Source organism: Anneissia japonica, unplaced genomic scaffold (genome assembly GCF_011630105.1).
Source record: "Anneissia japonica isolate Jap-2015-1 unplaced genomic scaffold, ASM1163010v1 scaffold11779_len1430905_cov172, whole genome shotgun sequence".
NCBI lineage: Eukaryota > Metazoa > Echinodermata > Crinoidea > Comatulida > Comatulidae > Anneissia > Anneissia japonica.
Window position 1 is genome coordinate 696,120 of NW_022740041.1, and position 23,320 is coordinate 719,439.

Here is a 23,320-nt window from a genome sequence, read left to right on the forward strand (position 1 = left end):
GCTTCTGAAGGAGAGAAACACAGCCCAAAAATACAAAATATGCATTATTGTTACATGTTGCTGTAATTAATTTCCTTGGATAATTGAGTTATAGCTGAATGCACTGCTAGGTGGCAGAAGTCAGCCATAGTAACAACAGCGATGTAACATTTTAAGCTTTAAAGGAATTTCAAAGTAGAGTTTTAGGGTAATTCCTTGTAAAATAAGACATGAACATAAAAAATTCAAAATGATTTTTGGAAAATAAATTATATAGGATTCCATAGTTCATAAGTTTTTGAAAGTAAACAGCTTTTTGTTTTTCAAAATGGCTGTTGAAATTTGCATATTGTATTATAATATATAAATTACTTTGGTACTGAATTATTAGTTGGGACAACACAATTTGTTGATCAAAGGATACAATATAATAATTGTTTAGGCCTGCATGTCTGGCATGCACTGATGGAAGTGGAATTCCCGTATGGTTTGTATTTAAGCGATCATCTCCCATTTGCTGTCGCCTGCCATAGGCTTAGGCGTTGGATTGAGTTGGAACACTTTCTGTTTCTTTATAATTATATTTACAGTCAATCTGTACGATTTGTGTTAAAAAATAAAAGAAAAATAAAAGATGAGCTGAGAAACCATATTAGCATGCACAGTACCAGTATGTGATTATTTAGTGCAATAGTTACTATATATATCTAATTTAATATAGTTCTTTAAAAATATGTAGTGCGCACTTTATCTCTGGTGAGTAATTACAGACTAGGCTCATGTCCTTTATTTCTATGCAAAAGTTAAATACATGTGATTACCAATTTAGACCTACACATGTTATTTTGAAATGTACGATATATAAAGCACAAACATTAGGAGTGAATCCATACATACTGTATTATCATTAATTGTTTTCAATTCCAAATAGACAATTTTGTTTAAATCTAGTGCTTATTTGCCTTTGAGCGCAAATTATTTTTATGCGATCTTGCTGTGATATTGCTAATCAAATAAAGAGATTGGACAATCCTCTGAATACAAACTATGTTCAAAGCATGTTTACAATCACACAGAAAAGTAAGCCTACACAAAAATCAAAGAGATTTGAGCGATGTTGTAAACACAGATGCCTGCACATTGAATCTTCGAAGTTGAGACCGCCGGGACTAGTATAGAATGTTGAGTGGAGGAAAGGCCTATGATGTAACACGAATGTCAAGGATTACCAGTGGAAACCATGCCACAAGATATGCAATAGACACTTTGCTATTAAAGAAAACAAGGTGGAATTGCAAGTGAAGTTCAGACATAAATCTTTAAGATAACATTAGTATTCTCTATCCTAGAGACAATCGAACCGAGCCACTTAGTAATGGTGAGGAATATCATTCCCCAAGGGGAAAAGATAACAGCAGGAGTAATAATACTCATACTGTTGGCTCTGTTGTTGTAGGAAGAGGGGACACCCCTGCAGACAACAATACACTGCTGAATAAATTCAAAGCAGTTAAAACATCTTCAGGCAGTATTCCTGCGGAAATTGTTGCGTCAGTTAACAGCATGTTATTGTGAAAGGCTGGACGAAAAAGTCATTCAGGAGACTTGTGAAAAGTACTTGGCCCCGGAGAATACTCCAAATCTGGTTGTACCACATGTTAACCCTCCTATATGGGACGGACTTGAGAGGAGCCCTAAAACAGCTGATTTGAGTTATACAGAGAGTGCAAAAGAGTATCGTTGCAGCTTTGTCTGCTTTCTCAAGAGAATTGGCTTCTGTAATGCCAAGAAGGGACCAGCTTAAGTCTCACATAGCTCCTAAATATAAAGGGATATGTAAACCCACTAAACCCTGTGGGGAGGTACCTTTTCGGAGATGATTTGCAAAAAATTTGCAAAGATCTCAGAGAGAGAGCTCAAGTGCTGTATTGGTGAATGAAAAAAGACCAAATAAGGTCAGGCACAATAATAACACACAAAAGAAGTCTTTTTTTTTAGGTATGAAGAAGCAGCCCTACCAGGGTGCAAACACGTACAGCATGTACAAGCCAACCCAGTACAAGCCAAATGAAAAGACAGACAAGAAATAGACCTACCACAGCTTAGTACGATTGATCACAAAAATGTATCGGGGACCGTATAAAATATTTCTTTCAGGAATGGCAGAAGTTAACAAATGATCAAAATATACTATCTATTGTATCAGGAATATGTATTGAATTTGTCAATGGTGTCCCACCCAGAGACAACTAGAATACCCTACCCTTACAGATTATCCAGGCGGGAGGGCGGGCATATAATCTCTTCCACTAAAATTACTTCATGAAATTACGATCAAACTTCAAACAGGTAAGTTCTCGTTTAACTTTCAAATTTCTTTGTATTGTCCGAGTTAGAAATATTGGCTAATCTAGGTTTAGTTGCTGTTTGTTCAATATGTCTTACGTTTCTATTTTTTTAGGGAATCTGACACAAGCTTGGCTGATGAACATAGGATTTCCAAGCAGTATCTAAGGAGTATAATTCCTGAAGTATGTGAGGCCATCTACAACAGCCTAAAAGAAGAAAAGAAGGTAAGCAAAACTTTCAAAAGAAAACTTTCAAATAAATGTCACATTTTTTTTTATCTTATTTCATCGATGTCCAAAAGTGACTGAGGTCGCCCTTTACAGGATTGAATAATAAAATTTTATATGAATACCTGCACTTTGTTGACAGGATGATGAGGAATGACAATACGTCATTTGCTCTTCACTGTTTAACCAATGTACAGTAATACATAAACATCAATCGACATGTTTTGTACAGATTAATGTACAGATTACTACAGCATTGTAGTATAACCGGATTGAATGTTTATTGACACATTTTTGGCATGCCAGGCTGTGTTTATGATGCCAAGTTTTTCAGCATTTCTGACTTGGCAAAGCTAAGCTTTTTAACCCTTATTTGAGAAATAGGTGTAAAAAATCCATAAAAAAATCCACCATTGATATTGGGAGATGTGGCATGTCTCTTTCCAACTGCCCAAATAAAACACAAGAACAGACAAGGTTTAATTATAAATTGCCACAATGTAGAGTAATTGGGGAGCATGTGTTTGGGTGATTGAATGGTAAATGGAGGATTTTACTCAAATGAAATGAGCATGAAATACAAAAAAATATGTTCAGTTGAGCAAGCTTGTTTAAGCTAGCTTGTCATTCCAACCCACCTGTGATTAACCAAAATTTAGAAGTGCATTAAATTCAAAATTGATAAAGCTTAGTAAGTGCGAGCCAGATGGCTAGTAGTGCCTACACAAATCACTCCAGATTCTGCCAAATCCTGATGCAAGCAGCTGACAATGACAGCTATTTCAAACAGCAAGCCAGATGAACATTAGAATGAAGTGTGTATAAATTAAAGATGTACTGGGCAACATGCAAATTCATTTCAACCAGTGAAACAGATCGCGTCAAGTCGAGTCTGATGCATGGAGGCAATTGAAGCAAATTTCCTATTGTTCAAAAAGAAAATAAACTTTCATTTAATATTTAATGTACCCAAACAGGGTAGACGTACTTCTTAGTCAACGAAATCACCGACCCAGGTAGAAAACAGGAAATACTGAGCAGCATGGTAGGCCCAAGAACATTCAAACTGATTTAGAGTCTGCCTTTCAATTCCAGGGTTTAAACCAGGCAACAAAAAGGATTTTCTTTTTTCTTCCACCTGAAAACAGCTCCTCTCCCTAGTCCTCATAATTACACCTACTTTAGCATAGCAAGAAGGATGAGTCTTTATAGTCTTCGTGTTTCGACTTTCCTAATTTGGAGGTCAATCCAACTAAATTCAGGTAGTGTGACTGACCCAGAATTTCGAGCCTGGCTTGAAATCTCACCCGCAGTGAGTCAAGCCAGGCTTGAGACTCTAGTGTGACCATAGCCCAAGTAAAGCCAGAATTTATTTCAGGCCTTTTCTCTTTTGAATACACGGCTTCATCTAGTGCTTCTGTTGATAGCTGTTCTATTTGAACTTTCTTTAATAAATGAAGAGTTTCATTATTGTAGAAAATCAGGATACTTTAGTGTGACTGATTTCAGTGAGAAGGATAAAGATTTGATGCAGTTGAGGTGTGGATACCAGTTTCATGACGATGATAAAATTTGTTTTCATTATGAGAAGATGTACTTATCTCGCTATGAAAGTGTACAGAAATACTGTGCAGATCCTTTCACTGTTCACAAGAAACTGACTAAGCAAGTTTAATGTTTAACATAGGATCGTGATTTTGTGCTGTTCAACCCTTAATACAACCCTCATATTCATTATTGTAGTCCAATAATACCAATTGGCAACCAAGACAATGAGAATGAGAAAATTAAACTTTTAACTTTGACACCAGAGAGTTGGTCACAAGACAAAACCGTTTGAGAGTTCAATGTAACTATAGCATCTTGATAATTGTGCCAGAAAGCTACTAATGAAAAGGAATACTGGCTGATGTGGTAGCAAAAAAGGGCAGAAAACATTCTGTTGACATTGTCCAGCGGATTACTGCACATTACCAGGATTTACTCGAATGTGCCCTGGCAAGAAAGATTGTGTGGCAGTCAAGACATTAATGAAAAGGTTTACCAGCAAAAGCAACTCATCTTTGTTAATCTGAAGGAACTCTACCTCGAGTACAAAAAGCAGCATCCAAATGATTCTGTGGATTTTTCCAAATTCTGCGAACTGCACCCATCAGTAACAGCTTCTGGTATGCACTCAGTTTGTGTATGTCAAATACATCAAAATGTGAAACTTTTCACATCTGCTTTACCTGGTTCCTAAAACTACAAGGAGATGCTGACAAAAATGGTATGTAGCTGTGGGAGCAGAAAATGCATGTTGCACCTCTGTGATGACTGCCCAGGGAAAGATGCTCTACAGACATATGTAACAAATCTGTTTCTTGAAGCAGATTTGGATGATGAAAAGCAATCAAATTCAGCCATTGGCTGCTGATTGCTAATCTTATACCGGAATAAAAAAAATCAATAAATAAATAAAAAATACCTCCAGTGAATGCAGAGACTGTGCTTTATTGCTGGCTGAATGGTCCAGTGATTGTGATGAGTGCATACATCCACAACTTCCTGATACATCTTAGCCGTGTTTATTTATATTATTAATCAATTATTATAATCAAAACTAGTACACCTGTATATGTTCATGCACAGTCACTTAATCGATTTACTTTAGCAATAATCACTAAAGCAAGTACATTCGTATCCCTTGCTCGTATTGATATCATCCCAGATCCTATAGGGTCCAAGGTATCATCACAGACCCAGGGTCTGTGATATTAAATAATAAAATTATGCAATGTATATCATAATTTATGTAGGCCTATTCTATAGTAAATCACTGATACAAGCCCTGCAGATCTGTGATCTGTTAAAAACGTCCTAATACTCACTAGAAAATTTTTAAAGCAATAATTATATACAGTACTGTAGGCTCAACAATAATAATAATACACGTTAATAATAGTAGTAATAAGAAAATCAACAATTGAAAATAATAACATTAATTAAATGAAGAGAAGTAACTATTAATATTCAAAATAGTAATACAGTTTTACTTATTTTAATACCGGTAGTGTACAGTAATTGGCAGAATACTACAGGCACAAGAATGAATAATAAATGTAATATAATGATTCTTTTTAATAAACATAAATAGAAGTAAAAGCTCGGATAAAACGTTTCATTTCTCTTTACATAGGATAGAAGTCCATTTCCAATTACTCAATGGTCTCTGCAGAATATGTCGCAAAAGTAAAGGGCATTGTGCAAAATCGCACGCTAGAATTTAGGAATGAGATCGCATATGTTTACGGTGTAGATATCGTTGATGATCATAAAGAAATTCACCCGAAAGGTGTTTGCAGTGTATGCAACATGAGGTTATTGAATATTAGAAAAAAATTGAGAAATGAACTACCAATACCAAAATATGATAATGCTGTTGTGGAGTTTGAGCCTCATGCCAACACATACTTTATCTGTCAGCGTGCAAAATTTACACCACAGACGAGGAAACCCTTTAAGAAGATTTAATTACAAAGAAAAAGAAACAAGCTTAGAAATGCTTAATCAAAATGCTAAATAAAATGGATTTTGCCATCCTTTGCCCTGGAAATCAGTGAATGATGCACGGAAAAAAGAATTGAAATGTATACACATTTCAAACACAGATGGAAATAAGGTTATCGAGTTCTCATTGAATGTGAAGGAATCTTTGAAAAAGATTGATACTAGTCAGATGATCTGCTTTTAGGTAGCAATGGCATTATTTAACAAGGATGCCTGCAGTGGATGCTGATAAAAATATTACTTATCTTGTTGCAGTAAAAATATGTAAAAACAGGATGTATCATTGTACTGTATATATTTAAGATCATGTTCATGCCCTTCCTAAAGTCAAGCAATCTATGCAAACAGTCTTTTTCTACAGTAGATGAAAATGCTATAGAAACACCTGCAATACATAAAACGACCTCCTAAATGCACGAACCTGTCCAGGGCCAACCTTGTGCAAACACCAAAGGAAGGGCAGGGAAAGAAGAGTGGAAGCCACAAAAAGCTATGGGGAAACAGGAAATCGACATGAGATAAATCAGGAGATTTTAACACTAACAGGCAATTCACCAAGAAATACCACAACAAGCCTTTAAAAGCTTGTTACCAAATGTCCCAAGTAAAAGAATGTCAACAGTGTCAGATAGAATTGAAATTCGTTTTACTATATCACAAAAAAATATATTGCAATGTTTTGTGTGCTTTCAGCAACACTTCATCAGGCAATGGACCGTTGATGGTTTCAGTTCTGATCGCTAGGTGGAGTGCAACCTCCACCGTCGGTACATGCCACATGTTACTGTGGGGAAATATTTTGCACATTCCTGTAGCTTTTTTTTCTCTCTTGTGATATAACAACCACCACTTTTATTCATCAATACATCAATTGCTTGCATTACAGACATTCTGCATTTACAGTTTTGATATTTCACCTTTTTTCTTGATTTTCTTATTTTTTAAACTTCTCATGATTTAATATATACAATAAAATATGCAAATTAAATCGTACAATTAACATCATACCAATTTTGCACTCAGAGAATGTTAAATGAAATTTCAAAAATTAAATTTAAGCATAGTTCTATATATATCGATCAATCTAAAAATGGATATTAATATTATTTTAAAGTTTAGGTATTAACCAATTGTAGACATATTAATATAGATTTTGACTAGTATTTAACCTTTATTTTCTCTCTTACCATTTTTATATAAAATTATATTACTTTTCACTTTTTATGTCATTCTTCCTCATAGAGATCTGGAAGATGTCAAAATGGGCCAAACATCTTTGAGGAAAGAAAAAGGAGAAAAAATCATTTGGTACCAAACATAGGAAAAGAAACAAGCCCAGCCAAAGTACTGACACTGCAAACAGTCGACTGGTGCTTCGTTGACAATAGGTGCTGTTGACGGCAAACATGTTGCAATTGAGTGCCCAAATTTTGGTGGCTTAATGTTTTACAATAACATAGGCTTTCACAGCTCTGTGCTTATTTGCAATGTCAAATATTCATTCATGGGTAAGCGTTGGCTCGTATGGCCACGACAATGATGCTGCCATTTTTGGACAGTCATCTTTTTTTAAGAAGGCTGAAGTACAGTAGGGGGGGGGGGTTGAAGTTACCACTGCCATCTAATGAAGATGGACATCATCTACCATATGTACTCAACTCAACATGCCTCCTAGCAAGCGATCTAAGGGTAGGCCTAAATGCTATAATTGCGGACAGGGGCCATTTATCCTGTGAATGCCATCAACGCAGTCGCAATTAAACTATTAGGCACCTCGTATGTTGGCCAGTCACTGAATTGCTACCACCACCACAATCTAACGAGAAAAGGCCTAAGTCATTTATGGTAGTAGGTGACATCCAAGTGGTCGTCAAGCCTACTGTTCTAAAGATGCATCAGCAATGGATCGGGTGATCATGAGGGTTTAAAGCTGAACTGGAGAGTGTCAACCTGCCTAAAGGCTTTATACCATGTTATTGTGGCATCAGATTACATGTGCAAGAAGAACACATACTGTATACAGGTCTGTTAAAACACAAGCGTTGGTAGTGTTAGTTTGAGGAAAGCCCTTGCACATGATTTTGCAAATCCTATGTCAAAACTACAAACTCAAGTTTTAGGGCTGTTGGGGAAATTGTTGACCCGCCCTTGGATGTCACTATTTTATGTCCCAAGCAGTAGTGAAGTGGACCACATTGAAGCCTTTGTAAAAGTTAAAGGTGTAAATGGAGCGGCTGCAACACTTCATTCATATACCCCAGACCAAATTAACAATTACTACGGACTTCTTTGGTAGTAAGCTGCCATGCGACAAACCACTTGTTTCTGCTTTACCAGATGATGAAAATATGTTTAGCAAGAATGATGCCAAGGTGCCTGGAAGGTGCTTATGTGGTAGAGTTGTGTTTTGTGTTTGTACCTTCTAAGTGTAATCACATGCCACTTAATAGTATTCAAAATACTGGAACATGTTCATGTACGCCTGTTTCGTCTGCAACATCATCGCAAGCCACATTGGACAACGGTCCATGGACGTCAATTTAGAAACTGCACCTTGGGTTTTGGCCAGCTGAAGTCGCTGACGGCGGTGAAAACGATTAAAATTAACATGGACAGATTGACATGTAGTGTTGACAATGCCCAGCCAACAAGAGACTACAGACACGTTCTTGGATATTGGAAGAGGCTACTGTACCACAAAAAACGAACATCAGCCATGATTTTTTAATCAGGTGGTTATTGTTTGATTTTATTGTTCCCGTAAAGTGGTTTAGAAAGTATATGGTCATTTAGGGGAGACTTTTTTTTATACAGTACCTTGTTTCGCGAACATATTTTTCTACAATTTAGTTTTCTTATTTAGCAAATGGTTTTGCCAAAAACTTCGAAATGGACGAGAAAATAAAAATAAAATGTTACTGTTGAATGTAAACAGTGTAGTAATGGGATGGTAAAATGATTAAAATTTATATATAGAGGAAGATATATCTTATTTTTGGAGACAAATTTTCAGCAGCAAAATAAAGAAAAATTTTGGTTTTTTTCGTGGTGGCAGCTGAGAGTTAAATGGTCAAAAATAAAATTTTATTTTTATTCAAAATAAACAATATTGGCAGGTGGCGGGTTTGCGAAAAAGGGTATAAAAAAAGCCTTGCCTTAATCCAAATAAAGAAACGTACAGTACAGTACCTTGACAGAGTACAATGACAGAGACCTTGATTTACTTACATTGATGGATACTTACGCACAAATTAGCATGGAAATTCTTCAACTTCTCACAATGTGGGTTGCTGATGGTTTAGCAATGACATAATCTACATCTACTGGCATATCTGCATCATCACTTAGGCCACTAATTGGCACACTGCAGAAAAAATGCAATACATCATATTTTATTGGAAGCTCTAATGTGAAGTTTGTTTAAATAATAGGAACATGGAGCTTAAAAAACATGATACCACTACTCCAAACTTAAAAGACCAATGATATGCAGCAACCTGGTAGAAATCCAAAAATCACACTGCCATTTAAAAATCAAATAAAATTATTAAAATTAAGTTTTACATTGTCTCCTCTCCCCTATATTATAAAAAGATCACAAACTACATCACCTATCTGACAATGTGCTACTTGTACTTGTAGCACAGCTCAACATGGCCCACCTTAATTGATTTAAATTGGAACACAGATATTTAGGCTCTATAAAAAAAAATTCTTAGTTTGTCACCCTATCTAGGCTGGAAAATTGATGAGGGAGGAAGGCTTTTTATTTTTATTTTGCTAAAGTCAAATATCACCCTTGGGTTGTTCACTGGTACATTGATATTCAAAGCAAAAAAGATAATACAAAACTATCTACTATTTACTAAAAAAAAAAAAAAAAAAAAATGTTTTTTTCCCCAAAAAATGGCATTGATATTCAAAGTAAAACATGATAAGATAATACTATGTCTACTATTTACCATATGCACGCAAGGGTGATAAACCGATAAATTTTTTTATTGGGCCTTATGACAATGATAGGCTTCCAGTGGGAGCGTGTGTCTATGCCCTATAATACAGTACTGCCTTAAAATTATGTTTACCAATAAAGTATCCACATGGGATTCGGTTATCAGGAAATGTGTGGTGATTGTATTTTTTTATGACTTTTATAGTAATAAGGTACTTAAGTTGACACATGACCCATCATGCCCTTCCAACACATTCACCCTTTCAGCCATCTGTAACTGCTACAGTAGATGACAACATACTACCGTATTCTTAAACAAACTTTAGTCGAACTTCGAACTAAAACATCATTTAATCCTAGTTGAAACTTCAACTTCTATTTGTATTCACAAACAACGTAGTCAAAAGTTTTAACTACAAATAAATCAAGTCCTACTGTAGTTTTAGTGCAGCTGAAGACGACTATCAAACTAACCAATGAAAAGGGATAATTTTGTTCAGCAGATATCAAGTTGCTGTCTGTGGTTAAAAAAAAAACGTATTTCCTTTTAATTCATAATAGACCATCATTCGCTTAATTAATTTTCTATAATAATTATAGTTAGCATACTGTATTACGATAGAGAATTTGAACAGTCACTAAAAATTTGCTTTCTTTGGAGAAATACTGTAGTTGAGCATGAGCGCGGGTGGCACCAACTTTACTGTTATTACAGTGAAGCTACTGTACGTGACTGCAACGCAAGGGAATTTTGTGCAAATCAAGAACTATCAAGGGTGCCTAGCTAAGCAAAACAGGCTAATTTCGCCTTTTGGAAGCTAAACTTAATGTCTCTTTTATTGTTCAACATACCGAAGATACTGTACATTAGACCTACTTTATACAATCGTTTTTATGCTATTCACTCTATCATGAGTTACAAAAATCACAGTGGAGTAATCAGCAGTCAGCAACTTAGCCCAACCCTAGTTTGTTGAATATGTGACCTACTTAAACTCAAAAGCCTGTAACTTGTATATATATACTGGGAGCATTAACCCCAATCCTAATTATATTATTATTATAAAAAATTCCCTGTATATAAATTTAAACTTTCACAAAATGACCAAAAAGCAGTTACTTGAACGATAATTGGCCGATAGGTAATATTACCCCACACCTGTCAAGTCGATTGGGGTGAGAGAAAATAAATATAGTCAGTCCCTACTTTAGCATGAAAGCTTATAAGGTCAGTTGAGTGCTTTATACTCAATGAATTTATACCTTTTGCATTTCAATTGAAGTTTCTTCTTTTCTGTTTATAATGTGTTCTACCAAATATAGTTAGCTAGTTTCCAGGATGGCTGTAAACACTCGATTGCTAACAGGTTTTGGGCCCAGGAGCAGAATATACTTTGATGGGAATGAACGTCATTATAAACAATGGGAAACCAGATTTTTATCCAAAAACTGAAGGATACAATAGTACCAGGTGAGAGGAACCTGACGCAGGCAAAAATGAAGATGCCTTTTCGAAATTAGTCCAAGTGTTGGACGAGCAAAGCTTGTCACTAGTAATGAGGAACGCAAAGAATGGGAGGAAAGCACTAGCAATTCTCAGGGCTCAATGCCAGTACGAAGAAACCAAGAGTACTGACATTATACAGGGAGACAGATGAAGACATTACGGATTACATAATAAGGGGTGAAAATGCAGCCACAGGACTGAAAAATGCAGGTGAGACTATCAGTCTTTTAATTGCCATGATGATGAAAGGACTACCGAGTGCATATAAACCTTTCATTGTAGTAGTCAGTCAGATAAAAACATGACATTTACTGAGTTTAAAGCTGCATTGCGTAATTCTACTGACACAGAGAAATCACGTTCCCAACATGACGATTCAGCAAAGACAACATCAAAATCAATTGTGTGTTATTCATGTGGAAAGCATGCTCCAGTATTAGATAACATAAATATTGTATGAAACTTGGCCACACTGAATCAGTTTGCTGGAAGAAGAAGCAAGATGCAACTCGCCCACCCACACATGCTAAACATGTAAATGACAGTGATGCTGGTCATTCCTATGCTTTTAAAGTCCAGACCAATGATACTAAATGCTTGAACAAACCATTGATGGTTGATTACGGGGCAACATTGCACATTGTAACAAAAGACTACATTCGTGATGCATGTAATGATTTTGACACTAATAATCATTGTATTGAACTGGCTGATGGAACAAAATCATTCAATGTAGCCAAAAAGAAGGAATTGGGGAATGTAAGTTTCATGCTACAAAGATTCTGAGGGTGAAGTAAAGGAAGTCACCCTTAATGATGCTCTTTATGTTCCATCATATCCACATGACATCTTCTTGGTACATGCGGCTGCTACCGAAAAGGGAGCAACTATAACTTTTCGACCGGGATCGGCAGACATGGTAATAGCTGATGAAACTATTTTCAAAATAGAGAAGAAAGGTAAATTATATTTTTTACCAACTATTGAACATGTAGACACATTGTATAAGGCAAAGACCATTGAGGAGTGGCATAAGATATTAGGCCACTGCAATACCAGTGACATTTTACGCTTACAAACTGTTGCTAATGGAATAAAATGTAAGGACCCAAAACAGAAGTTGTTCTGCAGCACATGCCCAGAGGGCAAACAAACGCGAACGCAAATAAGTAAACAACCAGACCAACGCGCAAAATATCCCCTACAGATGGTACATACTGACCTATCAGGGCTAATTGACCCAATTGCGAAAGATGGGTTTCACTATGCTATTTGTTTTGTTGACGATTTTTCGGGAGACTCCATTTCACGAAAGAAAAGGGCAATCCGTAAAGAGCTACTGAGAAATTTCTAGCAGATATTGCACCAATTGGAGTAGTTAAAACCATACGAAGTGACGGAGGAGGTGAATTTATGTCTAGGAGTTATCAGGATTTCCTCATGAAAAATAAGGCATGAACAATCAGCACCCTATACACCACAGCAAAATGGTACTGCTGAGCGTAACTGGCGCACAATTTGGGACATGGCACATTGTATGCTAATTGATGCAAAATTACAGAAAACATTGTGGATTTATGCAATATCGACTGCTGAGTACATACATAACAGATGTTACCAGCAGAGAACAAGGAAAACCCCATACAAACTTTTCACCAACAGAAAACCAAACTTATGCAATATGCATATTTTTGGCACAAAATGCTTTGTTAAACTAGAAGATTTGAAGAAGCTGGATATAATCGATCCAAGCATGGAGTGTTTGTGGGATATGACAGATCAAGTCCGGCATATCTTATATATGATCTAGTAACAGAAAAGGTCACTTGTTCGAGAAATGTAAAATTCAATGACAATGTTGAACCATGTAACGCCATCCCCGCTCCTGATACAGTAGGGGATGATGATGATGATGAAGTTATTGTGTGCAATGCACCATCATGTGATGAAGTACAAGAGACAAGAGCTGACCCACTACCTCAACCTCATATAAAGAGAAGTGAAGAAAATCAACCAACAGATCGAAGATCCTGCCGAAGAGAAGTTAAACTTTACCAATAGTGAGTTTAGTCAACCGGTAGATGAATACACGTATAGATCAGCCATTGGAAGCCTGATATATGTACAAGGCCTGATCTCAGTTGGATAATTACAAAGTTATCTCAGTATGTTTCCAATCCAATGGAACAGCACTGGACAGCCGTAAAATGTGTCTTTCGTTATTTGAAGGGAACTTTAAATGAACAACTTATTTATCGAAAGAGAGACAACTGCATTAGAATTGCAAGGATTATGCGATGCCGATTGGGGGACTTCAACCGACGACAGGAGAAGTACAACAGGATATCGTTTTACCCTGCATAAACAAGGAGGAGCAATATATAATGAAAAACAAAGAAACAACAGTTGCACTATCTTCTTGTGAAGCCGAGCATATGGCGCTCGCAGCAGCAACCCAAGAAGTTCTATTCCTTAGAAAATTACTTCCGGACTTATCTATGAACTTTAGGCTTAAATGCAGCCAACCATCCTCTATGAGGATAATCAAGGAGCTATTGCCCTTGCAGAGAACCCCGTACATCATCAGAAGACCAAACATATTGACATAAGATATCACTTTATTAGAGAAAATCTAAATGATGTGATTAATATTAAATATCTATCAACCTCTGAAATGGTGGCAGATGCATTAACAAAACCAGGAAAGATAAAGTTTGGTAAATTTACCCTTTTGGGCAAATATAAGCCATAAGTTTAAATAGATCCAGAGGTGACGGAACTAGGGGGTGCTGTGTTATGGAGTAATGTAAACCGGAAATGGTCTGCATCAGTTGGTTGTTACCATGCGTCAGTGATGTTGGAGTATATAGTACAGCAAGATGAAACTATTATGTAGGCCAAATGAATAAAGTTCGGAGTTTGTCGGGTAGAGAAATTATTATTGTACATTTTAAGCGCTAGCTAAATTCATAAGTATAAGCTAAATTACGGTGATTAATTTAATTAGCGAAGATATGGAGACAATTATTTCGAAGTTCCCTCTTTCCAAGAGGGGAATGCTTTGTGAAAATGAGTACGCCGCCGTACTCATTTTCACAAAGAAATACACACAACTGGTTAGCTAACAATATGCCAATACATGAACACCTGCGAAGGAAGGTTCAATCACGTTGTTGCCCAGCAAACGTCTGTACTGTTGGGGGGGGGGAGGGGCACTACTGAAGTACTGTGTAATGGATGACAATGAAGCATACATAATAAGACTAGAGACCTAGGCCTAACTTGACAGTGCAATTAATATGTGATAGAAAGTACACTTTTGAAAGAAATAAATTAAAATAAAAAAAAACAAAAACAAATAACTAAGAATAATTCAGTCGCAGAGGTACCTTGTACGTATTATACAATGCTAACAATGCGGCTCTGAAAGAGATTGCATAGGTTAGAGAACCGTCTTGTATTAAAGACAAAAATGCTTTTTCAAAATTTGGGCCTAGTTTTTGAATGGACTTTCAAATGAATAGAGAATCAAACTTTATACAATTAAAAAAGTTCTTAAAACTCACTTGTTTGTAGGAAGATTATTATTAAAGCGCTTTGACCATTTTTTTGGAAAGGCGCTATAGAAATTCTTTACATTATACCTGAATACTGTATACTAACAATAAAAGAGCAAGTAGGAAATCTTACCAACTGATATTTGGGCTCCAATCAACAACTGAATATTTTACTGTGCTAAACTATGCTAGACTGACTAAAGAAAGTTCTTGTTGGGATCTTATTTCAGGCAGTGTCAGGTTTGGTGGTAGGATAGAGAAGATCTTGTCGGGAACGGAGCGACGCTCTAGAAATCTGAGATTTATCAAGGTTGAGGGAGTATCCATGATTGAAGAGGTGACCTAAAAGTTTATTAGAATGAAGAGTGTAATAATCTGCCTCAGAACAGATTCTTTTTATGCGTTGGCACTGGCTATAAGCAATAGATGATTTGAGGCGTAGAGGATTGGAGCTGTCAAAGTTGAAGAAAGAGTGGCTATCAGTAAGTTTAGAGTATAGGGAAGTGGAAATGCCAATCAAACAATGCATTCGTTATATTATGTTGAGATTTCTGTAACAGCCAACTTACTGTATTCATGTGAATAATAAATTTAGTGTTTCAAGTCTACCAAGTCAATCTTATTGTCTTTACTTTTGAGTTTTTATTTTGACAAAACACACATGGACTATATATTATGCTTCATACATATATATACATATACATATATAACAATATATATGTACTGTATATACGTATGTATGTATATATGTATATATATATATATCAATATATATGTCAATATATATATATATATATATATATAAATTTATGCTTCAGATATTAGTCCTTAAGCATGAGAGCGCGAGACAGAACCCTTATGGACAAGTCTCACGCCGAATGTGCAAGACTTGGTAGGTCAGTAGTACAAATATAAATAAAACTATACTGACAATACAAAAGCAAAATGTTTTAAAAGTAAATGGTTCTTACAATTTGATCTGTTGCATGTTTTTGGTTTGATAGTCCATGACAACTGAGGTTGGACAAGATAAGTTTAGATGAGATTGGTCTGGGTGACACAAGTCTAGATGAGATGATACATCATCTTCTGTAATTGATGAAATAGCACTTTTGCTCCCTCCCTGAGTAGCCTCAATTTCTTTCTCTTCCGGAGTGGCTTCACTTTCTTTCAAAAGAGTTTCAACCAACTAAATTCAATGCATAAAAAATTGATGAAAATAAAATCTGAATTTGTGTCCAACACAAAATTGTGAAAGTAACACTTTGGGTATTTTATAATTGGCAAGAAATATATTGTGAAAGCTGATATTAAAAGGGCTATAAATAAATGGCCAAGATTCACACACAAAACTTACACTAATGTTATACAGCATTAATTTTATACCTCCAAGATGGAAAACTGTAAACTTTTCTTTCACCATATTTTGCTGTGGTATAAAAACCATGGTGATACCTATAGTCGGTGGGCTGGTTTTGGGCTTGGGTTGTGCAAAAAATGTGAAGACGGAATTAAGTCCAAGAATGCATAATTAAATTCCTATTCGAATGAATTTTTAGTATTTTAACCCACTAAGAGGACCAATTTCCCCCACCCACCCCACTGCCTATTGTACACCCATGATGGCCAGCTGACTTTAGGGGTCAAGACAATACTCTTTATTGCATGAACTTGATGACAAGCAACATTTGGTGTAAATGGTATTAACATCGTAAGAAATATTATAAAAAAGTATAAATTTAACTTCCAGGCCTTTAGACACATTTTATGGCTTCCTTTGAGTTTTTGACTGATAAATTGCTCGATTTAGGCCCACAGGAAAGAGTTTGGTCTGAATTGACATCACCCACACCCTCCACATGGTCTGTCCAGAGAGCGTTATTTATCAGTAGTGGCACCAGATGAGTGTCAGTGGGGGATCCAAACCCACCTGAGCATCCAAACCCACCTGAGCATCACCAGTGTTGGGGCGGAATTGAGAAATTTGTTGAAAAAAGGCCTGGAAATGGCAGGATTTTTTTTATCCACCAGGTGTCAGGTGTTTTCCCACTGAAATATAAAGACCTCTTGCGTCTTCTTACCGGTTTGAGTCAAGAAGACATTGCTGTGCCTCTTGAACTGTGGTAATGGACCTTTCCTATTATTCAACACTATTTCTACCCCTCCTGTTATAGGCCTACTCAACGGTGGCTCCCAAAATTTGCCAACAGGAGGTCCGGCATGTCTGGCAACAAGGGTTCCATAGAAGGGGTCAAATAGAGCTTTGGTCAGGTTCCTGGAATAAAAATCCCTGGGTTCACAGGGAGAGATGGCTCAAATGGTAGGACTACTGTACTCTTTGCACTTGGGACAATGGCAAACGAAATATTATTATTTGGAGAGGCAAATGACTACATTTGATCGGACAACGGGTTCCTGTTCAATGGGGATTTTAAATTCAACCTGCCTCCAAACCCTTCCCCCCCCCCCCACACCAGCACCACCACTGGTTACTCATGTCTACACTTTTGGAATTCGTATCGTACTGCAGTGTGTAGTGTAAATATGACGTAGTGTACTATGTAAATATAATGTAAAATATTCTTATTTTACATTATATTTACATAGTGTAAAATATTCTTATTTAAATTTTAAAAATGTAAATACTGTAAATTTAGATACATACAGTACATGCACTTTTGGTTGAACATAAAAATATCTGTATATATATATATTTAAATGGAACTTGTAAAATAAATTTGTAAATGTTGTACAGACACCTATTGTGGGATTTCTTTGTTTTTTTTAATTAAAAATGATGGTCATATTGAATTTGGTGGCCATTTTGGGTTTGGTGGCCATTTTGAATTTGGCGGCCATTTTGATTGTGGCAGCCATTTTAAAATTAATAAAATACTACAGGTATAACACAATAACAGTTACAGTAAATACTGTACCCCTAATATATAATTACATTTTTCTATAAAGTAGATTTTAAAGTATATATGGCGGCCATTTTATGTAATGAGTTGATGCGAGGTGATGTGGAGGGGTGTCATATACTTGGATTATTGGTGTCAACCTTCACTAAAAATTTCATCGAAATCCATGGAAAAGTTTTGAATTACTATATTGTCAACACTTGCTTATTTACAAATTACATTATACAAGGTCACAAAAAATTGTACTACTGGAAATGCATCTCAAGAAGACGGAAATATGAAATATATAAACTGCAATAACTTTTGTTCTATTTATCCCACATCACAGTGGGAGACCCATCATTTTGTTCCAAATTTTAAGCTCTTTCATATGATAATATCCATTTTAGTTTTGAAAAATCTTCAAATTTTCATGAATCTATCTACTCATGGCCTTGTGATTCGTAAAAGTTAATAGATCCGAATGACAACGGATCCGGTACCAAACCACTACTAGCGAGCTTTCGAAATGGGTGACGCGGGGAGCTGCGACGGGGAATTCAGTCAACCATGAACGTCGTACGATGCACTTCCCATCTCAACATCAAAACTGTTTCGATTTACAGGACGACGCGCTCCCTCGTATCGCGTGATCAAGTAGGCGCCCCCAGAGAGCGTGTATTTATAAAACTCACGTTGCCATAGTCAACACAATGCCAAATCGCTTAAAGCCCATTGTCAAATCCACACAACGAATGACTTCCCCATGTATTCGCTTGCGCAGTATGGTTTCACGCTCCACTGCCCGTCGTAGAATGCTGCATCGTCCAAATCCAAAGCTGCTTATTGTATGGCCAGCCACGGTGCATTACGCAAACATTATGAAAAGGACATGTCCAGCAAAGCAGCATTACGTGCATTCGTTGCCCTGTTCTGATTGATCAGTTGTAAGGTTACTGTAGATTAGCACTCAGGAAATGTTCATCGTTGGTTACCAGAAACCCTTGTTTGCAATCTCATCATCAGACGACATAATTTAACAAACCAGGGTGTTCCCTGAACAAACTTACTTGTCTTTCCTGGCGTTTAACAGAATAAGTCCTTGTGCGTGTAACCTTTTTCTGCTTAATGATTGTGGGAAATGAATCTTTCTTGAGTTTGTCCCTATAATGCATCCCAAACTGCTTATGCATTATCCACGTCTGATTGATGCAGTCTTTATCAAAGTGCTCTTCACAAATTCTGTCATTACCTGGGCTTGTGAATTTCGGCCTGGTCAACTGAACAAATCGAATCCATTTCTGCCTAAGATTTGATTCTTTCGGAAACCTAAAGAAACTTAGATCATTGACTGTCTGCTTTTTGGTAGGCTTATTACAACAACCTCCTACTACACAATAGTTTATCTCCATTTAAATGCAATTTTAATGTTAAACTATGGAAAATAAATCAAGGAGTACATTTCATAACACCCGCTACTCGTCAATTATTGATGTACTGTACATCATGCGCATACGCTGGCGCATGGCTGCTGCTTGCTGCTCTCTCTCTCTCTCCTTGCCTCTCATAAATGAGGGCGCTGCTTAATGTTATTATTTCAAACGAATGGTGGTTGGTGGTTGGTGGTTGTGGCGGAGGTCAGCCGGGTCATCATGGACGTGGTAGGTTCGGTCCTTGACTGGGCCTAGAAATTTATTGCCAGCAACTTACAGCACTGTAATAGCATATTGTATTTAGATCAGGGATGGTTTAATCGGGGTTTATGCATAACCTTAAATCAAGTCTAACCTAAGGACCGATTAGGCCCTATCTTGGCCTGGCTAGGCGAAGTGCTGTATCATGTATGTGACTGGCCTGCTCTAGCCGCCCAAGGCCCCTTCCCTAGCCCTAGCCTAGTCTAGGTTAATTAGTGCGTACACTACTAGGCCTACTCTTGCAGATTGTGCAAGATGTAATGTTCTAGTTCGATTTCTATATTATTTATAGCACTTTATTATACCGGAGTCTTTATCAAAGCAATCGGGGTGTGGACTTGCTTGTACAGTATACAGTAACCGTTATTCTCCCCCTCAGTGAGGGTCTCTTTTAAAGCCCCATTCCCGGCAAAATTTCAGTTGTTAAGGAAAATCTGATATTTATATATGTTATAAAGATTTATAAATATAATAATACAAAATTGCTAGTTTAACTGAATTTAGACATTCCTAAAAAGTCTAAAAGACTGCAATTTAATTGTTTGTTCGTGCACAAAAAATTAATGCAGATGAATTTTTTATGTTTGATTTTGCAATAGGTCTGCGAAGAAATATAGTAGGCGCCGGAAACATTACCCTCTAACACTGCTAGGTTAGGCCTAGCCTTACCTCGATTTAGGTTCTGTTGTTATCACACAAAAACGGCCGACATGATATTTTCCGTTGCTAGTATTGACACTTGTAAAATATATTAATATTTCAATTTTCATAGAAATTATTTCAAATCTGTTAAAAAAATTTTTTTCTAAAAGAATTCTTTTTTAGTGAAATTTTGCCGGGAATGGGGCTTTAAACCTGTATCAGCTACTCTCATCTGTCCACAGCAGGTGCCGAATGGACCAGTACAGTGGGGTAACCCCCTGAGTGAGGGTCTCTTCATGTCTGAGCTACCCGGTAAAAGTTTTGTTGATTTATATTTCAAATATATATTATTACAGGTAGGTGCATTGGTATACATGTTTGAACATAGCAGAATTACATGTAAACAAAGGTCGTTATTTCTTCACACTTTTAAATACATTTTTTAAAAATTGCTTAATTTGTTACAGGAGAAAGTGCTCAGCAACTTTGATGTGGATGGCCAATCATATTATCTTCTGGCTAATCCAGTCCATAAGGGAACAGATGGAATTTTCTTGACCTTGACCAATGGAAGCAGAGCTTGGAGAGGACATAGTAAGGAATTCAAATTCAGCAATGGCATAACGATACAATACGATATGATACGATAATACTTTATTGCAATTTGATCAAATACAGTACAAATTGAAGTTGAACACTAAAAATTACTAAAAAAGAATCTACAGACAATAAAATCTCGAATACAATAAAAACATGAGGGATGATGGGGAAAAGTGGAGGGCAACCAAACGGATACAAGAACATTAAAAGGAATAAAAGACACAAAAGCAATTGGGATTAAAACAACCAGTAAAAACAAAGCATCGGGGACAGGCACACCAAAGTAAGTCACACTAAAAATTATTAAAATTATAACAATTATAATTATTAACATTAAATTCACTTTTTTCTGTTACAATAATTAAATATGTTACAAAAATGATCATCAACATCTATAAAAATTCTACTTATTATTAACATTGGATTCAATTATATAAAAATTCAAATTATTATAAACATTGGATTGGATTTGATTTATTCGGTGTAAACACCAAGGATAGCCCACGAAAGTCTAGAAGAAGACTTATTTCCAGTGGGGTCCTTCTGGTGGTGATTGGACAGTACACCGGGAGACAATCCACTACTCTTTTCCGAAGAGTGTACTGCGTTCTTTAACGTGCACATTGGCCATAAATGCACACGGGACCAACGGCTTAAACATCTCATCCGAAAGACGGTGCGCTATGTAACTTGTATTTCAGCCCTCTAGCTGAAACACAAGGAGAGGCAGCGATGGGAATTGAACCGGGGACCTAGAGATCTCCACGGTTCAGCGCACACACAGTGGCTACCACCAGATTAGCCGACTGAGCTAAGCTGCTCCCTCATTGATATCATTACTTTATTAAAAAGTCGAAACACAAAAAAAATCATCCACAACAATAATTATCATTGAAATCATTAAATATTCTAATTATTAATAACATTGACTTCATTATATTTTTTTAAAATACTCTATTTAAATATTAAAAACACACAAAAAAGAAGACAAAAAAAAAAGGCAGTAACAGTTTCAAAATTAACCAGGAAATGCTATTGGGACACAAAAAACAACCAATAAAAAAGAGAAGCGAGGAGACCGTGGAACAAACTACTACTCGGCAGGCAAAGTATTGCACAAATAAGTTCAAAGTGGGCATATTATTATTATTATTATTATTATTATTATTATTATTATTATTATTATCATTATTACTATTGTTATCATCGTTATTGTGTTCATAGTCATCATAAACCACATTAGTACCATAATCATTATTACAATTTCCATCAATAAAAATATCATTATTGCCACCAATACTATTTCTATCTTCAATATAGCTAGAGTAATTGTCATTATAAATATCATTCATCATTATAGCAATGACAATAACGTGATCAATACAACAACAGTATTCATAATAACCAACAAGGATATAAAACCACAATAATAATAATTGGATATAACAATCATAAACATTATCAGTGTCCTGAATAATTGTTAACATCATTTATATAAAAAAAAAAAATATGAGACGGAGATAATTCCCATACAAATCATTATCATAAGAGCATCTTATCGTTTACCATCCAAGAAAGAGCCCAGCATTCATAGTAAATTTTTTGGACCACTCAGTCCTAACCTTGGGGAGAGACAGATTATTATTTCTTCTTAAATTATACCCGTGGTCAGGTACTATAGACAAGAGGTGGTTTAATCTGTGATTAGCACATTTGATTTTGTTAAAAAAATTTTTACACAGAAATAGTTGTCGTTAATCAAAGTAGGGAGCCGAAGGCTCACACAGGAAGCCTCATAGCTATAGTTAGGTAAAATAATTCTAAAAGCTCTACGTTGAACTAATTCTAATTTGTCACTTTGTTGTTTAGTAAGACAAGTACCCCAAACAGGTACAGCATATTCTAGAACTGACCTGATTATACTAATAACAACGTAACATTATTTTATTTCAGTCTAATAGTATCTGTACTATTACACTAGGTATTGACTATGATCATTTGTTGAATGTATTATAATCATTTGATATGGAATATAATCAGATGCTATTGAAAATTTGATGTAGCAAAATACATACAATTTCTGATCTTGATTCATTGATCCAGCAACTAAATTCCTATACTGTATATGGTAAATCAAAACTACTGTACTAAAGAATTGCATTTTTCTTTGTGTCTCATTTTAAAATGAGATAGCAAAAGCACCTTTCTATCATCACTGACACAAACCACCATCATCATCCTCCCCACCACCCTAAGTCTTTTTGGCATACTATGTAATCACCTTTAATTAAGTTTTTATTTAACATCGTAGGAGTGTACAATTCAGTTCGTAAATGTTAATTATTTGAAAGATGTACTCCTACC

At 36.0% G+C, this 23,320-nt stretch overlaps 2 protein-coding genes across 6 annotated transcripts in view; one reads left to right on the forward strand and one right to left on the reverse strand.

The window, feature by feature from the left end:
• LOC117118148 (52 kDa repressor of the inhibitor of the protein kinase-like) overlaps window positions 1-19,564 on the reverse strand; it is a 38,923-nt gene extending 19,359 nt beyond the window's left edge. For 2 of the 3 annotated variants that reach the window (XR_004447011.1, XM_033262663.1), the window contains exons 1-3: window positions 19,091-19,564; window positions 16,092-16,309; window positions 9,349-9,468 (exon numbers count right to left, since the gene is read on the reverse strand). Coding sequence is in view for 2 of the 3 variants with exons in the window: in XM_033262663.1 (XP_033118554.1) it covers window positions 9,372-9,468; window positions 16,092-16,309; window positions 19,091-19,432 (657 nt within the window). In the remaining variant the exon portion in view is untranslated. The remainder of the gene's footprint in view (window positions 1-9,348; window positions 9,469-16,091; window positions 16,310-19,090) is intronic. The other variant, XM_033262661.1, reaches the window with a different exon arrangement.
• A 73-nt stretch (window positions 19,565-19,637) lies between these two features.
• LOC117118147 (DNA repair protein XRCC4-like) overlaps window positions 19,638-23,320 on the forward strand; it is an 8,876-nt gene continuing 5,193 nt past the window's right edge. Inside the window, exons 1-2 of one of the 3 annotated variants that reach the window (XM_033262658.1) lie at window positions 19,638-19,681; window positions 20,824-20,950. In XM_033262658.1, coding sequence (XP_033118549.1) covers window positions 19,673-19,681; window positions 20,824-20,950 — 136 coding nt within the window. In that variant the 5' untranslated portion in view covers window positions 19,638-19,672. Of the gene's footprint in view, window positions 19,737-20,823; window positions 20,951-21,023; window positions 21,240-23,320 lie in introns of those variants that run through there. The other 2 variants (XM_033262659.1, XM_033262660.1) reach the window with 2 other exon arrangements.